This window comes from Antechinus flavipes, chromosome X, assembly GCF_016432865.1.
Source record: "Antechinus flavipes isolate AdamAnt ecotype Samford, QLD, Australia chromosome X, AdamAnt_v2, whole genome shotgun sequence".
Classification (NCBI taxonomy): Eukaryota; Metazoa; Chordata; class Mammalia; order Dasyuromorphia; family Dasyuridae; genus Antechinus; species Antechinus flavipes.
This window is the reverse complement of record NC_067404.1, coordinates 50,468,908-50,487,281: the sequence shown is the minus strand read 5'-3', so window position 1 is coordinate 50,487,281 and position 18,374 is coordinate 50,468,908. Positions and strand designations below refer to the sequence as shown.

Genomic DNA, 18,374 nt, shown 5'->3' with positions numbered 1-18,374 from the left:
ACTTCATTCAAATAAAGGCATCCACTGGGAAAATGATTACTGTTGCCTTGCAAGTTGAAAATGACTCAATATATTAATACACATGATTGTCTTTAAAATATTAAGCGATTCGATTCTTTCTGTCCCAGGCGAGTGGGCTAAAGCTTGGGCAGCATCCGTGAGCGTTAGCAAAATGACAAAGAAATAATAATTGAGCTGCTATTGAATTGTCCCTGGACAGTATTTTTCAGGCTCCAGGCTCCAATGGCACTCAAGTTGGGTGGGCAGGGAATAAGGGGATGCATCATCAGGCAATCCCATTTTGAAAAATGTTGTAAAAACAATTAATCAAAACAGAACTTTAGGTCCTATACTTGTGGGTGGACAAAGAGCAGACCATTTGCTTACATGCCATGGCAATAGCCCCTCTCCAAACTGGTCTCCCTGTTCCACGGCTCTCCTCTTTCAGATCTCTTTTCTATGTGTCTGTCAAATTGATATGCCTAAAGCACTGGTCTGAGACCATGTTACTTCCCTGTCATGAAGCACCAGTTGCTCCCTAAGGCCCCTAGGATCAGGAACAAAATCCTCTGGCATTAGAAGCTCAAAACAGTCTGGCACCTAAACATTCCCTCTCCCCATCACAAAAAGCCATATCATTCAAACTGGTCTCATATATAACATTTCACCCCCTATCTCTGTGCCCTTACACGCACTACTTCCCATCCCTGCCTCTTAGAAAACTTGCTTTCTTCAAATTTCAGCTCATATGACCCCTCTCCTAAGCTGCTAGTCCCTGCCTACCAATTACACTATAATTCCCTTGTATTTACTTTGTTTTAAATGGCAATATGTGTATGGATGCTACTTAGCACTAGCACAGGAATCCTTAATCTGAGTCCACAAACTTGTTTTTAAAACTCTTTTGATAACTCTAATTCAGTGTGCTTTGGTTTCCTACATAATCTTTCATGCATCACAAAAAGGGTCCAAAGACTTCGTCCGAATTCCAAAGGGAAGAAGCATTTGTTAAGCACCTACTATGTGCCAGGCACCATGCTGGACGCTTTATACTCATCATCTCATTTGAACCTCACGACAACCCTAGGAGATGCAGATGCTGTTTTCATCCCAGTTTTATAGTTGAAAATGAGGCAAAATGAGATTAAAAGTTATAAAGCTATTAGGTGTCAGAATTGAACTTGAGGCCTAACACTCTATTCACTGAACTACCTAGCTGCTTCAACATTGTAGTGCTTATGTGAACAAACACACATACACACATATATATGTAGATGTATACAGATACATAGCTATATTTTGTGCCATGACATACAAAAGGTTAAGAACCTCTTTTGTAAGAGAATCTCAAGATCCTTGAGGGCAGTACCTATTACTTCATGGTTCTCTAACTCTCTTCAACTGCTTTAAGTAACATTAAGATGCTTGGGGCAGCCAGTGCTCTCGTTCTCTGGAGGAACAGAACTCACTGGATATATAATTTTATCTTTGAATATGTTTCCTGGCCCCACATAAACCCCAAATTTAGCTCCTTGGGTAGCATCTTTGTTAAGTTAAACCCAAGGCTCCCGTTTTCCAAAGGGCTTCACCTGGCTACATTTCCCCTCACTTAAGATGATAGGGAAGCTTTTGGATGATGGACAGAAGCAGCCTTCCCAGATATGGCTTTGCATAGAGCTGCTTTATCTTTCAAGCTCATTAGCATTAGCCTTTCTTTCCCTTGCCAGTGTTGGAAGAGACTGATCTCTGGGGATGAGATATACATTTATATTAGTCATCATCACTCCCTCAGTAAAGTTGACCAAAGACAGCTTGCACTAAGGCTTGTACTTGACTTCCCAGCCTCTTTAGCTTTTTCTTCTGCACCACCACCCAGCTCTTCTGTTGTTATTGAACACACAGAGTATGCAGGAAGCGGTGAGTATCACAACAGTACTGCTTGTATACACCCTGAGAGGTTGCAGTAAGAAAAGAGCTAGGGTAGGAGTTAGAGGACTCAGTTTCAAATTCTGGGGGGAAAACTAAAGAATATAAAAAGGGCACTTTTCACACTCAACATCGGACTTTGTCACTGTGCAATGCATCCAAATATGGAGTTTAGAGTTCAGGAGAAAGACCTTTAAAAGTGATTTTTTTTCTGAGAAAGATCATTCCTTCAAAAAAACACATCTGATGTCACAAATACTCATTTCTTTTGCCCAATAGAATACAGGTTCAGTAACTGTTGGGGGGAACTAACCTATTCATCATTTACGAAGTATGTACCCAGCTCTGCAGTCATGCTTAGTTATGACTCTTAGGGCTCAACGATATCTGCTGAGTCAATGTTGCAGGTGATACAAAAGACAAGAGAGAGTGTTGCAGAGTGGGCTTAAATAGCCTGTAGCTTTATGCAGTGATGGCCTATGATTATAAAGTAGCCATAAGGGATGGCGTGGGTTTGTATATATGTACAAATTATATATGTACTGACTGATACATGATAATCATTGAAGAACTGCATAATCAGAAAAATAGTGGAACAGGCCTATGGGGAGAGTCATGGCTAATAGACCAATAGGCTGAGTAGAAAATTTAAGAAGGCTGGAGGAAGGCCTCTAGCATGTTGGGTAGATAGTCTATGGATAGTCTATGAATGAACACAGACGAGAATCACATAAGAGGAAAAGTTGTGGATGAGTTGTAATTTGTACTGATGGAGAAAATCAAAGAGGTCAAGGAACCATTGACATAGCAAAATGTCTTCTCTCTCTCTCTCTCTCTCTTTTTTAACCTCAGGAGATAATATGAGCTAGAGGTAGAGAACTAAAAGCATCAACTAGTCCTTTCTCCCTAGGTTTTTCTTAAATAACTAGCTGGAAAATCAGAAGGGAAGGAACTCAGGGTATAGTCAATTTCTATCAATTTTTCTACAGCAGCAATGCAAGCATCTGGCTCAGAAAGAACTGAGGGACCTCACTCCTCACTCCTCACTCCACTTTCCTGACCAGCTAGCTTCAAGTGTCTTTGCATTTCAGACTCAGAACATTTCCAGCCCAAACTCTACTTCTCTCTTTTGTGATGGAGACCTTTAAGAAGAGCCTGATTTCTCATCCTCCTAATCAGAAAGGTGGACATTGTATTAATCAAATGCTCTCAGAGCAACCCAGAGCTGCCACACAGGACTTTTTCATTTAGTACTACCAACAAAATCAGGAGGCACAAGTAATTCTGATGAGTGAAAGCCATGGAAATGGTTGCTCCCCAAGAGAGCAAGTATATGGAATCCCTAGGGGGAGGGTCCAGGATGTGGTTCTCTCTAAGGGTAATGGGGCTGGGTTTCTCTGAGTGCCATACCAGGGGCCATACAACCAATGTCCTGATCCTAAGGTTGGAGCTTCTGTTCTCACCGCTGGACAAGTAGGTATTAAATTGTCAAAGGCACCCTGGCTCTAGAAAAGCAAACTACGGCAAGTTCTCTCTGCTGCTAGTGGGAGCTGTTGTGCTCCTTCCTAAGCTGATCTTTACTTAAGTCATATCAACTAAGAGCCAGACTTCCTAGACTAAAGCAGGATCTTCTCACACCACATTCATTCATTTATTCCTTACAGTTGGAACAACTAACTCTTAATTGCCCAAGGATATCGGCCATAGCTTGGGCCAATGTTGTAAGTGGTTTTTCCTTTGAAACCAGCATGTTTCTGGGTTACTCCTTCAGAAACTCTTGCTCATATTAATACCGGGTTTAACCTAAAAGAAAGCAATTTTGTTAACACTCCCTCAATATCACCCTACAGATACCTCCCCCCACCATTATGCCATTTATGGCACAGCAAAATCCCAGCTGTCATCATGCCTCAAGATACATCGCAGAGTTATAATCTGCATACATTATGGAGAGGTGAATGAATATATACCACTAGCTTAGCTGCTTTTCCAAAAGCAGTCCTGACAAAGGCCTTTGAATCAGGCCATTTTCTCCCAGGTTCCACTTTTGGGTATGGGACCTCAACCATCAGATGACATAGCAAAACTTTCTCTCCTTTCTATGGTACTTGCAACTTCTCTCTGCTGCTAGTGTGAAAAATCTAGCCTTCCGGCTATTGTTTGGTTATCCCTTTTGAAATCTTAAATGTTCTTTGCCTTGGCTAGGAAGCCGAGGACCTAGGAGATGGAAGACCTTCACTATAAACCGGCCTTCTGACTTTCATTAAGTCACTACCCCTTCCTAGTGTCCATTTTTCCATCTGTAAAAGAAGGGGGTCAAACTGAGAGACCACATTGATAGTCTCTCCTTTCTAGCTCGAGCATTCTCTGACTGCCCCAACGTTAGTTTCTACTCCTAATATCTTGAGCTCTGATGAACTGCCAATAAGGCTTTCAACCTTATCCATCCAGTTATATAACAGGTTTTCTGGAAATACCCGATGACTTTTTATTGACCGCTTTCTAATACACAGTGATTTGTTAGGACTTTGAAGGAAATGCATTCTGACTGCTGAATGAGAGGTCAGGTGGTTCAGAGTTGAAAAGGAAATCTTTGAGGAGTGAATTTTGGAGGTGGAAGGCATTAGAGGTAGGTGGACAGAATCTGAGTGAGTTTTTCCTCTATCTTCTGCATATCCCCAAATTTCATACTTGCATCACAGAGATCATGTACTAGCTTTTTTTCTCCCACATATAACTGGGCACACGGTAGACGCTTAATAGAGACTCGATTAATCGAACGACTTAGAAATGTCTAGTTTTGCCATAGACATTTGCCTTGTTTCCCCAGCAATGTTCTAAGTGTTCCCCCTGGAAGTGTTTAGGGGTGTCCGCTAGGCATCTAGCGGGGGTTTGACTCTGCCGACTAGCCGACCCGATAAAAAGAAAGGGCTGAATTTAGCGTTGGTACAAATGCTCTTTCTTGGCTGTAGTTTCTTGGAGAAAAATTACATGAATTTCTCAGTAATTGCTAAGGCTGTTTTCCATTTTAGAGCAATTTCAAAATAAAGTCGAGCAGAAGGACTTACTCGTAAACAGTCGTCCATCCATTTTCATTACTTTTGGTTGCCAGAAGGCCGGTATTTCCTGGATAGGTCATCAGGGCTAAGTTATAACCTTGGGCGGATACTCTTTTTAGGACACCATTGCTGCTTATCGTTAGCCAGTACATCTGACCCCCGGGCACCATTAGCCACAGAGGTATCCCACCAGCATCCCGTCGAATGTGAACAGAGTTTCCGCTGCTGCTAATAATTGCTCCTAAATCTCCATCACTATTGTAGGTAAAATTGTACACATAGTCCCTGGTGATCAGGTTTAGTGTGTACAGGTGGGTTCCATTGACAGTGAACTGATAGAGTTCCTGGTCAGCCGGAGAGGCAATCTCATAAAGGTTCATGTCACTCAGGTGAGCTTTGTTCTTGCTTATAGCCCGGATGCGGATGTTCCCCAGGTCGGCCACATAGAGAGTACCGTCGGGGGAAACCGCTAATGAAGACGGGGCTTTCAGTTTTGCATCTTTGGCGTAGCCACCATCACCTGAAGAAGCAATAGCATTATTTTAGTGGTTGATCTTATAAGCTTTTAATCTATCACACCAGGAGGTGGGGCACTGACTTCATTGTTTGGTACCAAGGAGCTTGTTTCTTGAAATAAGATTGAGCAAGCCAGTTGTTCCTCCCCACCCTCTAGCCCCCCACCGAATTTCAAGCCCATTATCTAAAAACAGTGTAATTTTTGAATTGGTACCTCTGAAGATTAATAATAAGATGCAATTATCTCAGTTACACCAATTTTCCCAAGTCCTCAATCTTGCTGATCATATTTCGAGTGATGAGAACACATAATAATCATGGCTGCATGAGGTGTGACTATGAAAAAATGAGGCTGAATTGTCGATCTGGATATAGGATCATAAGCCCAGAGTGGGAAGGGACCTTGAAAGTCATCTGGTCTAGCCTTCATTGTGACATTCCTTTTGATTTTGTTTCTCGGGGTCACAGGAACTCGACCGTGGCTTTTGATGAAAGAATCAGCCGTAACAGCAAATCGGTCATGGGAAAACAATGAGACTACCCTTATACTTGATAATCAACAAAACTGACATATGGAGAAGGGGATGGAGATATAGATTAAAAGATTACAAGTCAAGTTGGCAAATAGAACCTCCTTTGGCTCAAGAGAAGTCAGAATTTAAGAGGAACACAGCAGTTACGTGGTAGTGCGGTAGATAGAGCATCCTCTCTGGAGTCAGGAGGATCTGACGTCAGACACTGACTAGCTGAGTGACCCTGGGCAAGATGCTTCACACTGTTTGCCTCAGTTTTCTCATCCGTAAAATGAACTGCAGAAAGAAATGGCAAACTGTTCCGGTGTCTTTGCCGAGAAAACCTCAAATGGGGTCGGGAAGAGTTGGACACAACTGAAAATGATGCAACACATGTGTTCTCCCAGCTACTGCAGTAGAACGGAAGATCCACGATAGCAGGGACTAATGTTGCTTTCTTTTTGTATTCTTAAGGCTTAGCACAGTACCAGGCATCAAGTAAGTGCTTAATAGTTATTGAACTGAAAATTGAAAATGAGTGTGCTGGCTTGGACAAATATTTGAATAAGGCTGCATGGTGCATGGATGAAGTATGGGCCGTGCTCCTAGTAGAGGAGAGGTGCTGATACGATCACTGTGTTACCGTGAGGAGAGTTCTGTTGTAGAGTCAGTGAGTGCTAGTGGATGACCTCTTGCGAAAAGTCTCTGGAATAAAACAGGAGTCAAACTTTCCAAAAGGATGCCTGGGCCTCAAGAAATCTAAAGTAACAAAAATTTAGAGCACAGATGACCTCATCTAATCCAACTTGAGAAAACTGTGGCCCAAAGAAGTATCCAAGGACACAAAACTAGAATCTGAATCCAGATACTGTGACTGAGGAAACGACAAGAATTGCTGATCTGCTTTGGGGATGAGAGATCCATGTACCAATGAAAATAGACATCCACACGTCCACACAAAGTGATATTCTTGACACTTGGTGCCATATTCTTATTGGTCATGAAAGACACAAAGACCTTTTTGACTTGAATAAAAAGTAGTACGGCGGCCTGGAGTCTAAAGGCCTGAGTTAGAGGCTCATTCAACCTTGATTAACTATGTTTTTAAGCTTATGTATATCGGGCTTTTGTATTATGCTCTGGATATTGAAGGGAAGGAACTCAGGAATCCTCAGGAGAACAGTGGACAGCAGGCAAGAATAGCGGGGTGAGGGTGGGGTTTAGTGCCAAGAAGTGAAAATGTCTGAAAGGCAGTGAAAGGGATAGGGGATGTCACAAAACTGCCAATAGGCATAAGAACGAGAGTGATTCTGTGAGTTCCTCAGTCAAAGAGTTGAGACAAAGTGAAGGCAAGGGTCCCAAAGAGTTTTGAGTACTTGAATGAACTGTGATTGCTTGGATATATGGCCTTAGGGCCGCTGAGATATATTTTTGTTCTTTCTTTCTTTTTTAAAATAATAATAGCTTTTTATTTTTCAAAATGCAAAAAGAGATACATTTTCTTAGTTTCTAAGTGTGATAAGTGCATAAAAAAGGGGGAGAGGGTAATTGGGACACTTCCTGACATGAATCACGTTTTTTTAGCCTACTGAACTTTCCAAATCCATAGTCATACCAATTACAGTCTCTTGAAATACTGTGATATGGATAGGATAAGTGTTGTTATTCCTAATTTGAGAAATGATGCTCAACCACAAGAGTCTGAGTAACTGACCTAAGGTCATACAGTGAACTAGACTACGTGGAGCTAGGAAAGATGATTTAATTTCCTGATTCCAAATCCAGGGCTCATTCTCTTCAGTGTTTTCCTTCCAGAGTAGGTGATCTTAACCTGAAGTTCATGGATCTCCAAGGGATCAGTGAGCAGATTCTAAGGGGGTTTGCGGTCTTGGAGGATAAATATTACATGTTAATTTTAGCTACCCTCTAATTGAAATGTAGCACTTCCTTCAACATTTTAAAGCCTAATTTTCATAAGTGGCTTAGAAGCTTTATAAGACTGCCAAAAGGGTCTAGAACACCCAAAAAAAGATGAAAAACTCGTCTCCTCTAGATGCTGGTAAATCATATGGTAGTTATAATTCCTACAGAAAATAGCTAAGGGTGGTGATCTCTGTTATAGAGAAAATTATAGTCAGCTTGTACCTGAAAAACAGTCACAGTTGGGATCAATTTTGCAGTCACAGTCTGTGGGTGCTCCAGCGACTAGAGAGATTTCGCCATTGGTTGTGACTTGTTGGATGCGGTTCACTTTCCTCTCGTCTGTTTCAGCGATGTAGAGGACGCCACTGTGAGAGACGCTGATGGCCCTGGCGGATTCCAGTGTTGAATGGATCGCCACCTTGCTGACTAAGAAATGATCTATTCCCGGTACTTGACAGTGGATGGGCCTCCCGGCCACAATCCGGACTCTTCTATTGTCAGAAATTTGCAAGACAATGTTGTTATCCAAGATGTACAAAGAGTTGTCCATGGGATTGACAGCGAGGTCTGTAGGCCACTCCAATCGCACCTGCAAACAGAATAGGGCACAGATTAGATTTGGATATCTTGCCAAATGCTGGCAATGGAATACTTTTAATGGGAAAGAAAAACTCATTTTCATTCATGTGGTTGGCTGTTTTTCAGAATGGTTAATAAGAATAAAAATAGCTAATGTTTATGCAGCACTATATATTGGGCACTGTGCTAAACGCTTTACAACTCTTATTTGATCCTCACAGAAATCCAGAGGTAGGTACTGTTATTATCGCCATTTTTTTAGCTGAGGAAACTGAGGCAAGGAGAAGCTAAGTGACTTTGTCAGAATCACACAGCTATTAGGTGTCTGAGGCTGGATTTAAACTTAAGTCTTCCTCTCTCCCCTGCACCAAGCTGCCAGAGCATTGTCTTCTCGTGTGTCCACTCCATTCCTTGGCCTCTACGTTGCTGGCTGTACACTAAGTTACAGACAGCTCTCAGTGGGTATTACGATCATGAACATCGTCCCCCAGTGCGTGAGAGCAAAAAAGGGGACGAAGGGGATTTATCCCCCTACCAAATTCCTATTTTGCTCAACTTGAGCTGCTGATATGAAAATAAAACCGGGGGACTCATCGTTCCCGTTAACCCTGCTCGGAAAGCCTGGGACAGAGCACAACCGGCCAGGCAGAGTGGGCACACCGTTTTGACAATTATCTCTTCTGCACTCGCAAGGCTGCCCTTGTGATAAAGGCTTAGACCTGGAAGATAAGCTGTTTAATTCTCCACCTCGCCCGATTTAATTTAAGCCCGTAATATCAGTCGTATTTATCGGACTGATTATTGCCTCCCAAAGACACCGGCTATGGTGGTTGTTTCCTTGGCCATCAAGTAAAGTTACCCTTGGGCAGTTTCCAGAGACTAAAATGGCCTTTGTGCTTCTGAGAAACCTAACCAGACTGTGTGGGTCCCTTTTGATTCCCATATGAGTTAGCTGAGTAGCTGGGTATCTCAAACTGCTAGGCCGAAAGATGTGTGGTTGATTTGTAGATTGGGCACTGATTTTCCTAGTCTCCATCTACCCTGTTGCTTCCCCCATCCCTGCCTTTATTTCCCTCCTTTTCCCTCTTTCTTTCCTTTTTCTCCTACACCTTTTCCAAGTTGAGTTTTTGAAGGAGTCTTCCTTGAAATGAGAAACTCTATTTGTCACCAAGACATTTATATAATATATGATCTAATATATAAACGGATCCATTTGAGCTTGCTCTGGGAATAAGAATTTACATGTATTAGCTAGAGAGAGATCCCAGAACTGCAAACTACTGGGGGCCATTGGCAATGGAGTGCAAATAGATTCCCTTGAGTTCAACTAGCCTCTAGCTCTTGGTCTGTGTGGCAATAAACTACAGTTTTCTGCAGTGGGATGCTGGGAGAAAAGGGGTGGGGGGGGGGAGACGGAAGTGGAAATCATCAGAAACTCTAGTGAACTGATACCCTGGGAATCTGTCCAAATGTGTGACAGTTGTCCCACTCCGTCACAATCAATTAATTTAAAAAATAGATGGCCGTAAAAGGTCATTGGTTTACAGACAAGCTGCTGATACTTGTCTTCTCCTTCCCGCTTCCCCACCCCCACAAGCTTGATTTCCCTGAGAACTAACCTTGGGCAGAGAAAAATGAACTGGTGGGATGTCAGATCCTGACAGCACTAACTCTTCCTGAGTCTTCTACATGCTTCCTACGCTAATTGAAAACTTGTCTAGAAGGGATATGACTTTCAGACCAAACAGGCCCACAGGTGGTTTAAAAATCCTGTTAATTTAGAATTTGAATCAAATAAAGCATCAGGAACCTATGGGGGAAAATTCAAATGCAAATTAAATATCCAGATGTATAGCCCGGATTTAACTAATTAATCCCGAAAAGTACTCAGAGAAATGGATAATTTTGGAACTCAGTGTAGCTGATGTGTCTTCCCAGGTACGGATCTCCCGGGGCAATTCTGGGCATACCCCTTTGGGATGGATATGAGGTACCATATGTATTCTCTATGGTGATTGTCACACTTATAATATCCTTTTAACTTTTCCCATCGCACCCCATTTATTTTCCCGATTTCCGGGCACTTCTTGGGCTATAGCTACATGACAACCCCCAAACCATTCTGAAAAGAAAAAGAAATTGCCAGATTCACTGATCTGGAACCAAAGCTTTGGATTTATGTAGACTAAGTTAAATCTTGGAGGCTTTGGGCAGAGATATGCTAATAAATGTTTAACAAAGATTTCTCCAATATGAGGAGAGCTCTTTCCAGCTCTCCAGCTCTTTCCATCCTGGATGGATTTCCAGGAACTTTGTCCTCCATGCTGGCTGTTCCCCATCCTTCTTCAACCCAAAACCCAGTTCAGCTAGGAAGATAAATTACTGAAAATCTTCACCTCCTCTCTTCTCCTACTCAGGGGTCAGTGGTAATGGGACAGCTTTACTTCCAAGACTGTCCTCTTTTTTTTTCTCTACCCTTGGCCACCGAAGGGCTTGAGTTCCCACAGAATGGATCTATTAATAATGGAAGTAAGTTTATATGTAACTTGGCAGGGCAGTCTAGGAAGGACAACCCACAGAGGAGGCCCTAAGGAACTGTGAAGTAGGCTCCACAGGGAGCTTTCTCATCCAAAGGACTGAACCGGAGGGAGAGGCCAAGGGAGGAACAGACTGTTTCAATGTTCACCAACTTGTTGCTTCTGAAGGACAATTATAAAAAAAATCCTCTTTCTTTCACAAATATTTTTATACACACGTCTGACACACTTTAAAGTGTAAATTGCACTAATGTTTTTCCCCCATCATTTTCTTAAGTCTAGACTCTAGACAATCAACAAAACATAAATCGAGCCCTAACTTGTATAGTTTGCTGATTTCTGAAAAGTAGATGCTCATGCTGAAAATTTAAACAACCGACTTTCACAAACTAGTAGAACATGGCTCTAGCATACTGATGATTTAGGTCTCCACTGAGAAGTTAAAGGGCTGTCGCTTCCTGGGCCAACACAGGGAATAACAATACAAATGAGATAGGATAGACCTTATTTATTAGCCCAACTCAAAATGCTAAGAAGTGCTAAGGACAATGGAATCCATAAAAATGAAGACAATTTTCCTTCCCTCTCTGGTAATATTCTATCTCCCCAAGGGAACTATAGAGTTTTATGGAGTAGAATGACATGAAAAAGAATAAAACCTTCTAAAGGAAATCCTACTCAGTTCTAGCAGGTTTTCTAAACTGGAAAGACTTCTAGAAGAGGCCTAGTAATGCCTCCTGGGAAATGGAATTTAAAGAGGCTGGCTACCAGGAAATACACTTTTGTGGTCATAGCAACACATAAGGAGAGAGAGTGTGGCGTGATAGAAAGGGCACTGGGCTTGGACTCCAATGAGTCCCTGGGTTGGGACGCTATAACGTTGAGTAAGACACCAAAGTTCTATGAGACTTCCTATCTGCAAAAGGAGAAGATTGGACTAACTCAGCTTCTAAGATGACTTATGGCTCTAAGTCATGACACAGATAACTTTGAAGACTCTCTATTAAAGGCAGAAAACGTTTGTGATCTGCCTTGGGGAAGGGAACATCAGTCAGATTTTCTTCTCAATTTCTTTGTCTAAAAATATCACTGGATTTCTTGACCACATTCTGGAAATCATATTCCACCTATATAACTACTTCCACAGCTAACAGTTTTGAGTCCATTACTCAAGATTCTCTCTGGTTTGTATCAGAGCTCTTAGCCTGCTGGTGATGCTCCATGTGATGCTACTACTCATTTCTTTTGCTATCTCCATTATGTTGATCCTACAGGAATTCGAAGGTCTGCTTCCTGGCTGACTTTTAAAAATTTTTTTTATGGATCAGTCTCAAAAGTTCCTACAGATCATCCATCACTCTAATTTTCATCTTAGAGTTCTGCCTCACTAAAAAAACAAAAAACAAAAAAACAAAAAAAAAAAACAGGTGTTTCCAAAAAGATCCCCCCCCCCTGCCCACAAGCCCTGTCCCAAACACGACACTCCTAATCTCCTTTCTTCCCTATACTTTGAGCCCTTTAGTTCATTTAAAAAGTGACTCTGTTTGATTTTGATCTTGGAGGTCTCTTCAGGGTGGCTTTTCAGGGAGTATGTGATTATCTTTTATGCAGTGCACCAGCCCCAGGGAAGATACAGTGAATGACGGGGCTGAGCTCTCCTTGCTAGGTGCTCTGCCAATTCTACATTCTAGTTTTTCATGGCTCCAGATTGTTAGCATCACTTTCTGTCAATTTTCAAATGGCCTTCACGTTATTTGACACCGATATTGCCTGAGCTTCTTCAGATTTATAAAATGAATAGAATAAAAGCCTTCTAGAGAAAGTATCTTTCCCTCAACTGGAAAGCCTGATGACACCTCTTAGGAAAGCAATGGCATCTCTTTTCCTTGTTTGTAACAGGCAAAAATTATGGGGGAAATAAAACCCATGGAAGACAATGCAAGAAGAAGAGATTATTAGAGATTGAAGAAAACTTTGTGACTGTTGAATCCAATCCATATTTGAAAAAGAATGCCCACTACATCATACCCAAGAAGTGATCATTCAGTTTGTGCTTGAAGACCTTTATTGGAAGGGAGCTAGCTACTTTTGTATGGTAGGAAGTTTGGCCCTGACTTCAAGCCATAATTCTGTCTCATTGTAATTTCTCCCCATTGAGCCTGGTTTTGTTTTTGCCGGCAGAACTGGGAAGTTAAGACAGAACCCTTTATCTTGATATGACAGATAAACAGAGACAGTAAGAGAGCACCAAGTTGTCTCTGAAGAATCAAGAGGTCCAAATTAGCTATATTCTTATTTAGTGAAACAACCAGTTGATGCGACTGCTGAGCCACTATCAGTGATCTCTGAAAGACTCTTGAAAACAAAAGAGGTACACAGGGCTGGAGAAAAGAAAATGTCCTTACTTCCAAAAGAAAGAGAACAAAATACTGCAAAGTATCGTCTGGTGATTGTGACTTAGGTTACTGGGGAAATTCTCTGAGAAATCACTGAGGAAATGATTAGTAACAATCCAGAAAGGTGGTGACTACAAGAATACAGCGTGACTTCATTAATAATAAGTCATGTCAGACTAACCTTATCTCACTTTTTGATATGATTATTAATAAATGAGGAGATCGTGAGAATGGCATATAGTTACTTATATTTTGGCAAGCATATGCCAATACCTCTCATAGTATTCTTGTGGAAAAGATGGAAATGTATAGACTAGACAATAAGCATTTGAAACTAATTGAATGACTTGGTTTGAGGAGGAGTCCTTGTTGGCTCAGTCACTTAATCCATCAATCACACATTTAAGTGCTGACTGACTTAGCTATACTTGGTGCTGGGAATACAAATCCAAAACAATGAAACAGTCCCTGCTCTCAAGGAGCTTACATTTTAATATGGAAGATAACATGAACATAAATAAGTATAGACATATCAAGCAGTTTTTTGAGATGGAGCTTGGCTACACAGGTTTGTGGGAGATGTAGTTTGAAGGAGACAGTTGTTTACTTCCCATCCCAGAGATTTAAGGACGCCCATAGAAGCGATACCCAGAATAAGTGGGGATTCTGAACTGAAGTCATGGTGATAGCCACAGAGGAATTCCTGGGTTTTGTGGGTACTGACTGGCGACACCCAAACTCCAAAGGTGGGAGCCAGGGGAAGGAGAACTTTCCTCAACCTTACATCCAGATCCTCAACCTTACATCCAGATCGATGACTTAAATGTCACATTTAACGTGACAATAATGTCCACAAATGGACAAAACAAATACAAGATAGTTTTGAGAGGGAAGGTGGTAGCAACTGGGGAGATTGAGAAAGGTTTGATGCAGGCACCTGAACTTAATCTTGAAGGAAATCGGAGATTACAAGAGACAGGAATGAGGACACAGAGAATTTTAAGCATGGGAACAACCAATACAAAAGAACCGAGGTCAGAGTAGAAGATCATGTTTTGAAAGAGCAAGTAGTACGGTATGGCTGGATGGGAAAGTGTGGGGAGGGCCAAACTAGGAAGACTGGGAAGGGTTTTGAAGAGATTTAAATGTCAGAGGACTTTCTATTTGCAGAGGGTCTGAAGTCTAGCGTTCCAGGGATCTATCTGTGCTTGACCCTGTGCTGTTTACAATTTTTCTATGAATGTCTTTGATAAAGGCAGAGGTAACATCACATTTTCTGATCATACAAAACTGAGAGTAATAGATAACACACTGAAGGATTAATTCAAATCTTGAAAGATTTTGGCAGGCTGAAGCATTGGGCTGACTCGAAAGGACAAAATTCAGTAGGGACACGTGTCTATAGTTTTTCAGTTGAATTCCAAAAATCACCTTTTCAAGTACAGAACAGGAGAGACATGATTACTCTCAAATGATTTGCTTCTTTGCCTTGGTGGAGGGGAGTGCTATTCACTTCTACCTAAAATTTATTCTCTTCTATCTAGGGGCCTAGAACCTCTTCTAAAACTCCTTAATAGGTCAATTAATCAACTAACAAACATTTATTAAGCACTCAATATGTGTCAAGCTGGACAGCTATATGTTGAGCATAAAAAAAATGCAATCTGATCATGCTCAAGGAACTTATAGGACGAAGGGGGAAATAGATACCTATATAAGTAAATGTGAAAAAAATAAAAAAAAATTTGGGTGTGTGTGTGTGTGAAAGAGGAGCGCACTAGCAGATGGAGAAACAAGGAAAAGCTTCTTGTAAGAGGTGATACTTAAATTCTGAATGAAGTGAGGAATTTTAAGAAGTAGTATTGACAAGAGAATCAATGCACTCTGGGTATTAGGGACAGCCTGGGTAAAGACACAGAAACTGGAAGACTTAGGACCTAGTCCAGTTTGTCTGGGCCACAGAGTCCATTATGTCACATGAATCTGGAAAGATGGGATGCATTCAGATCACAAAGGTTTTAATGTTAAACAGAAGAGTTTGTATTTTAACCTAGCGGGGAAAAGGGAGCCATTGGAGCTTTCTGAGCAGGAGAGTGCCAGGAGCATCACTTTAGCAGCTACATTTGAAGGAATGGAGGAAGAGAGGGGTTCAAGAGTCACATAGGAGGTTAATGTGAGAGGTAATGAGAGGTAATGAAAGCATGAACTTGGGTGATTGCTATATGAGTAGAAAGAATGTGATGGATGTGCGAGAGACAGATGTAGCATTGTTAGTGATTTGGTAAAAGATTAGAGTTGTAGGGTGAGAAAGAAGGAAAAGCACAAGACTCCAAGGCTCTGAGCCCAGGAGACTGAAAGGATGGTGGTGCCCTTGATAGGAAAGTAGGGAACAGGATGGTTTTTGGGGAAAGACCATTTCTGACTTGGGCATATTGGATTGGAGATGTCTCCATGACATCTGCTGAGAAATGTCCAACCAGCAGTTACTTTTATGAGACTGAAGCACAGGAGAGAGCTTAGGGCTAGATATACAGATGGGGAAGTCATTTACAAAGAGACAACTAAACCCATGACAGTCATTGAAGTCACTGACAGAGTGTAGAGAGAAAAGGACAGCCACAATTAGAGGGCAGGAAATTAATGAAGATAGAATGAGGAACAGCAGAGACTCATCCAGGTCATGTTTCCTCAAACATCCCATTGCAGATGTGAACAGCTCTCCTGTTGAGAAAGAACCCCCCAGGAAACAACATGCATAGAATTGCTGCTTAAAAGTTATTTCTGACCCAAATGAATCTGTGTAGCCATATCCAGGTATCATTTAAGCCCAGTGAGGGAAGAGTGACACTTTCCATTTCTACTGATCATCCTGGCCCCAAGATGAAAATGATCAGACATCATGATGATAAGCAGCCCTGTTCCACAGCATCAAGGTCTTTCTAATTTATAAAGACCCAATAAGCCCAGAATCTGAAATGTTTTCATCCCAGAACCGCAACGACTTAGAAGACTGAAAAATCTTCAAATTGTCTACTGCTCTGACCATTTCCACACACTCCTTCCAAGCTATCAGCATCAGCCTCTAGATGAATCTGCTGCCCTAATTGCTGTTATCTCATGTTCATAATAAGCACAACTGCTTCAATTTTCTGTTGTCCCTTCCTTATGTCTCCTGAATCTTCTGAAGTTTTGGGTTTTGAAATAGCATTTCTGTATGTGTCACTGCTTCCAGTTTTGAATTTTCAGTCCCAGTTATCTATCTATTGGTAGGAGATGAAAAATACATGTCCTGCAGACTCTAGCTAATTGGTTTCTAGACATGAATGCGACTGTAGGAAGGCTGTATTTGACATGATACTATTTGCTGACCTGACGTCCGTGTCTCTCTGGTTTGAGGTTTATCATGTGTGCTGAAGAACCCCACTCTTTCTTTTTTTTTTTAATAATAACTTTTTATTGACAGAGAACCCCACTCTTTCAACAGTTCTCATGAGGGACTTTAAAGTCATTTTCCCCTCCAACATCTTTTTTTCTTTCTTTTTTGGTTTTAATTCAATTAATTAACTTAATTCAATTAAGTTAAGCTCCCACTTTGTGTCCAGTACTAGGTATAGCAGATGTAAGAAAACGGGTAGGTGGAAATGAATCCAGATTCAGGAAGCTACTCTCAATACTCATGCTAGTCAAGATTTTTTTTAAACCTTTTTAAAAAATTTTTTATTATTTTTTTATAACCTTTTAAAAGGTTTTTTAAAAAACCTTTCTTCTTCTATCAATACCGCCTCTCTCCTCTGTACTCCTACCCAACTGTCTCTTCCCCACTTGTTATATACCATCCCAGTGGGGCACTGCTGTATGAACTTGCCTTTCTTTTCCTCCTATGTGTTAATTATTAAAAAACAGCTGCCACATGTTAATCATTTTGCAACTCTTCCAAATGTTTTGTATATAGTAGATGTTAAATATAAGCTTCTTGAAGAAACAAGGGGGAGGAATAAAAGACATGATCTATAGCCATTTGGAACTCAGCATCTTCTTAGAGATCCAGGAGGCAAGCATATGAGCCAACTAAAGCAGGGCTGGGGTCTGTGATCTTTTCTAAAAATAACCATGCATTGATATAAATAGCTTCATTTCTCACCCTGTACATTCCTAAATATTATTCTGAGAAGGGGTCCATCGGCTTTGGCCAAGGTGGTTCATAACATAAAAATGGTTGTTGAGAACTCTTGAAGAAGAGAATAATCCAAGGAGTATGTAATCTTGACATCGAGGGAATTCAGAGTAAGGAAGAGAGCACTGTGAGCTGTATGTAGGAAAAGGTAGCTATTTTTTCCTTCTCAAGAGTGAGCACAAGAAACCATGCTTTGCCCAGTTTCTTCCTGTGAATAAGTTATAGAAAACTTCCTGTTGCGGTTTGTTAATATGCGATTCCTAGCTTGACAGACTATACCTGGCTTCTATTTCCCCTTGGCCCTCAAAGCAATTTAGAAGGCCAAAGTATCCTTGCACTATTTTTGGAAATTTTTTTTCATTGATCACCTGCTCATTTCAGTAACTACTTCTAACCTTTTCTCATAGGGTAATATTTCTGGAAGAAACTATTAAACATTTTCACCATGGAGATAAGATATAAATGGGCATTCGTCTACAGGAAGAAAAGTTTGTGATTGCTTTGCTCAAAAGTTCATTTCTGGTTCTATAAACTGTCTTCTCTCTCTTCCACATGGTAATGTTTCCAATGAATATTAGAGAGAAGACTTCATTGGTTACATTTTCACAAAGCCTCAAATGGATTGTTCACAGCACATACTTAGTGGGCAACCACTCCAGAGGCTGTCTGACTGGACATTTGTTGGGCACAAAAGGTCAGTTAACAGATACTTATTTGGGCATACAAACAATGGCGGCATGCTAAGCATTCTC

At 41.2% G+C, this 18,374-nt stretch overlaps 1 protein-coding gene across 1 annotated transcript in view; it reads right to left on the bottom strand.

Moving 5' to 3' along the window:
* The window catches only part of TENM1 (teneurin transmembrane protein 1), an 828,896-nt gene that overhangs the window by 25,845 nt on the left and 784,677 nt on the right, over positions 1–18,374 (bottom strand). The window contains exons 24-25 of the mRNA XM_051969260.1: positions 8,159–8,525; positions 4,995–5,505 (exon numbers count right to left, since the gene is read on the bottom strand). Of these exons, the coding sequence (XP_051825220.1) occupies positions 4,995–5,505; positions 8,159–8,525 (878 nt within the window). The remainder of the gene's footprint in view (positions 1–4,994; positions 5,506–8,158; positions 8,526–18,374) is intronic.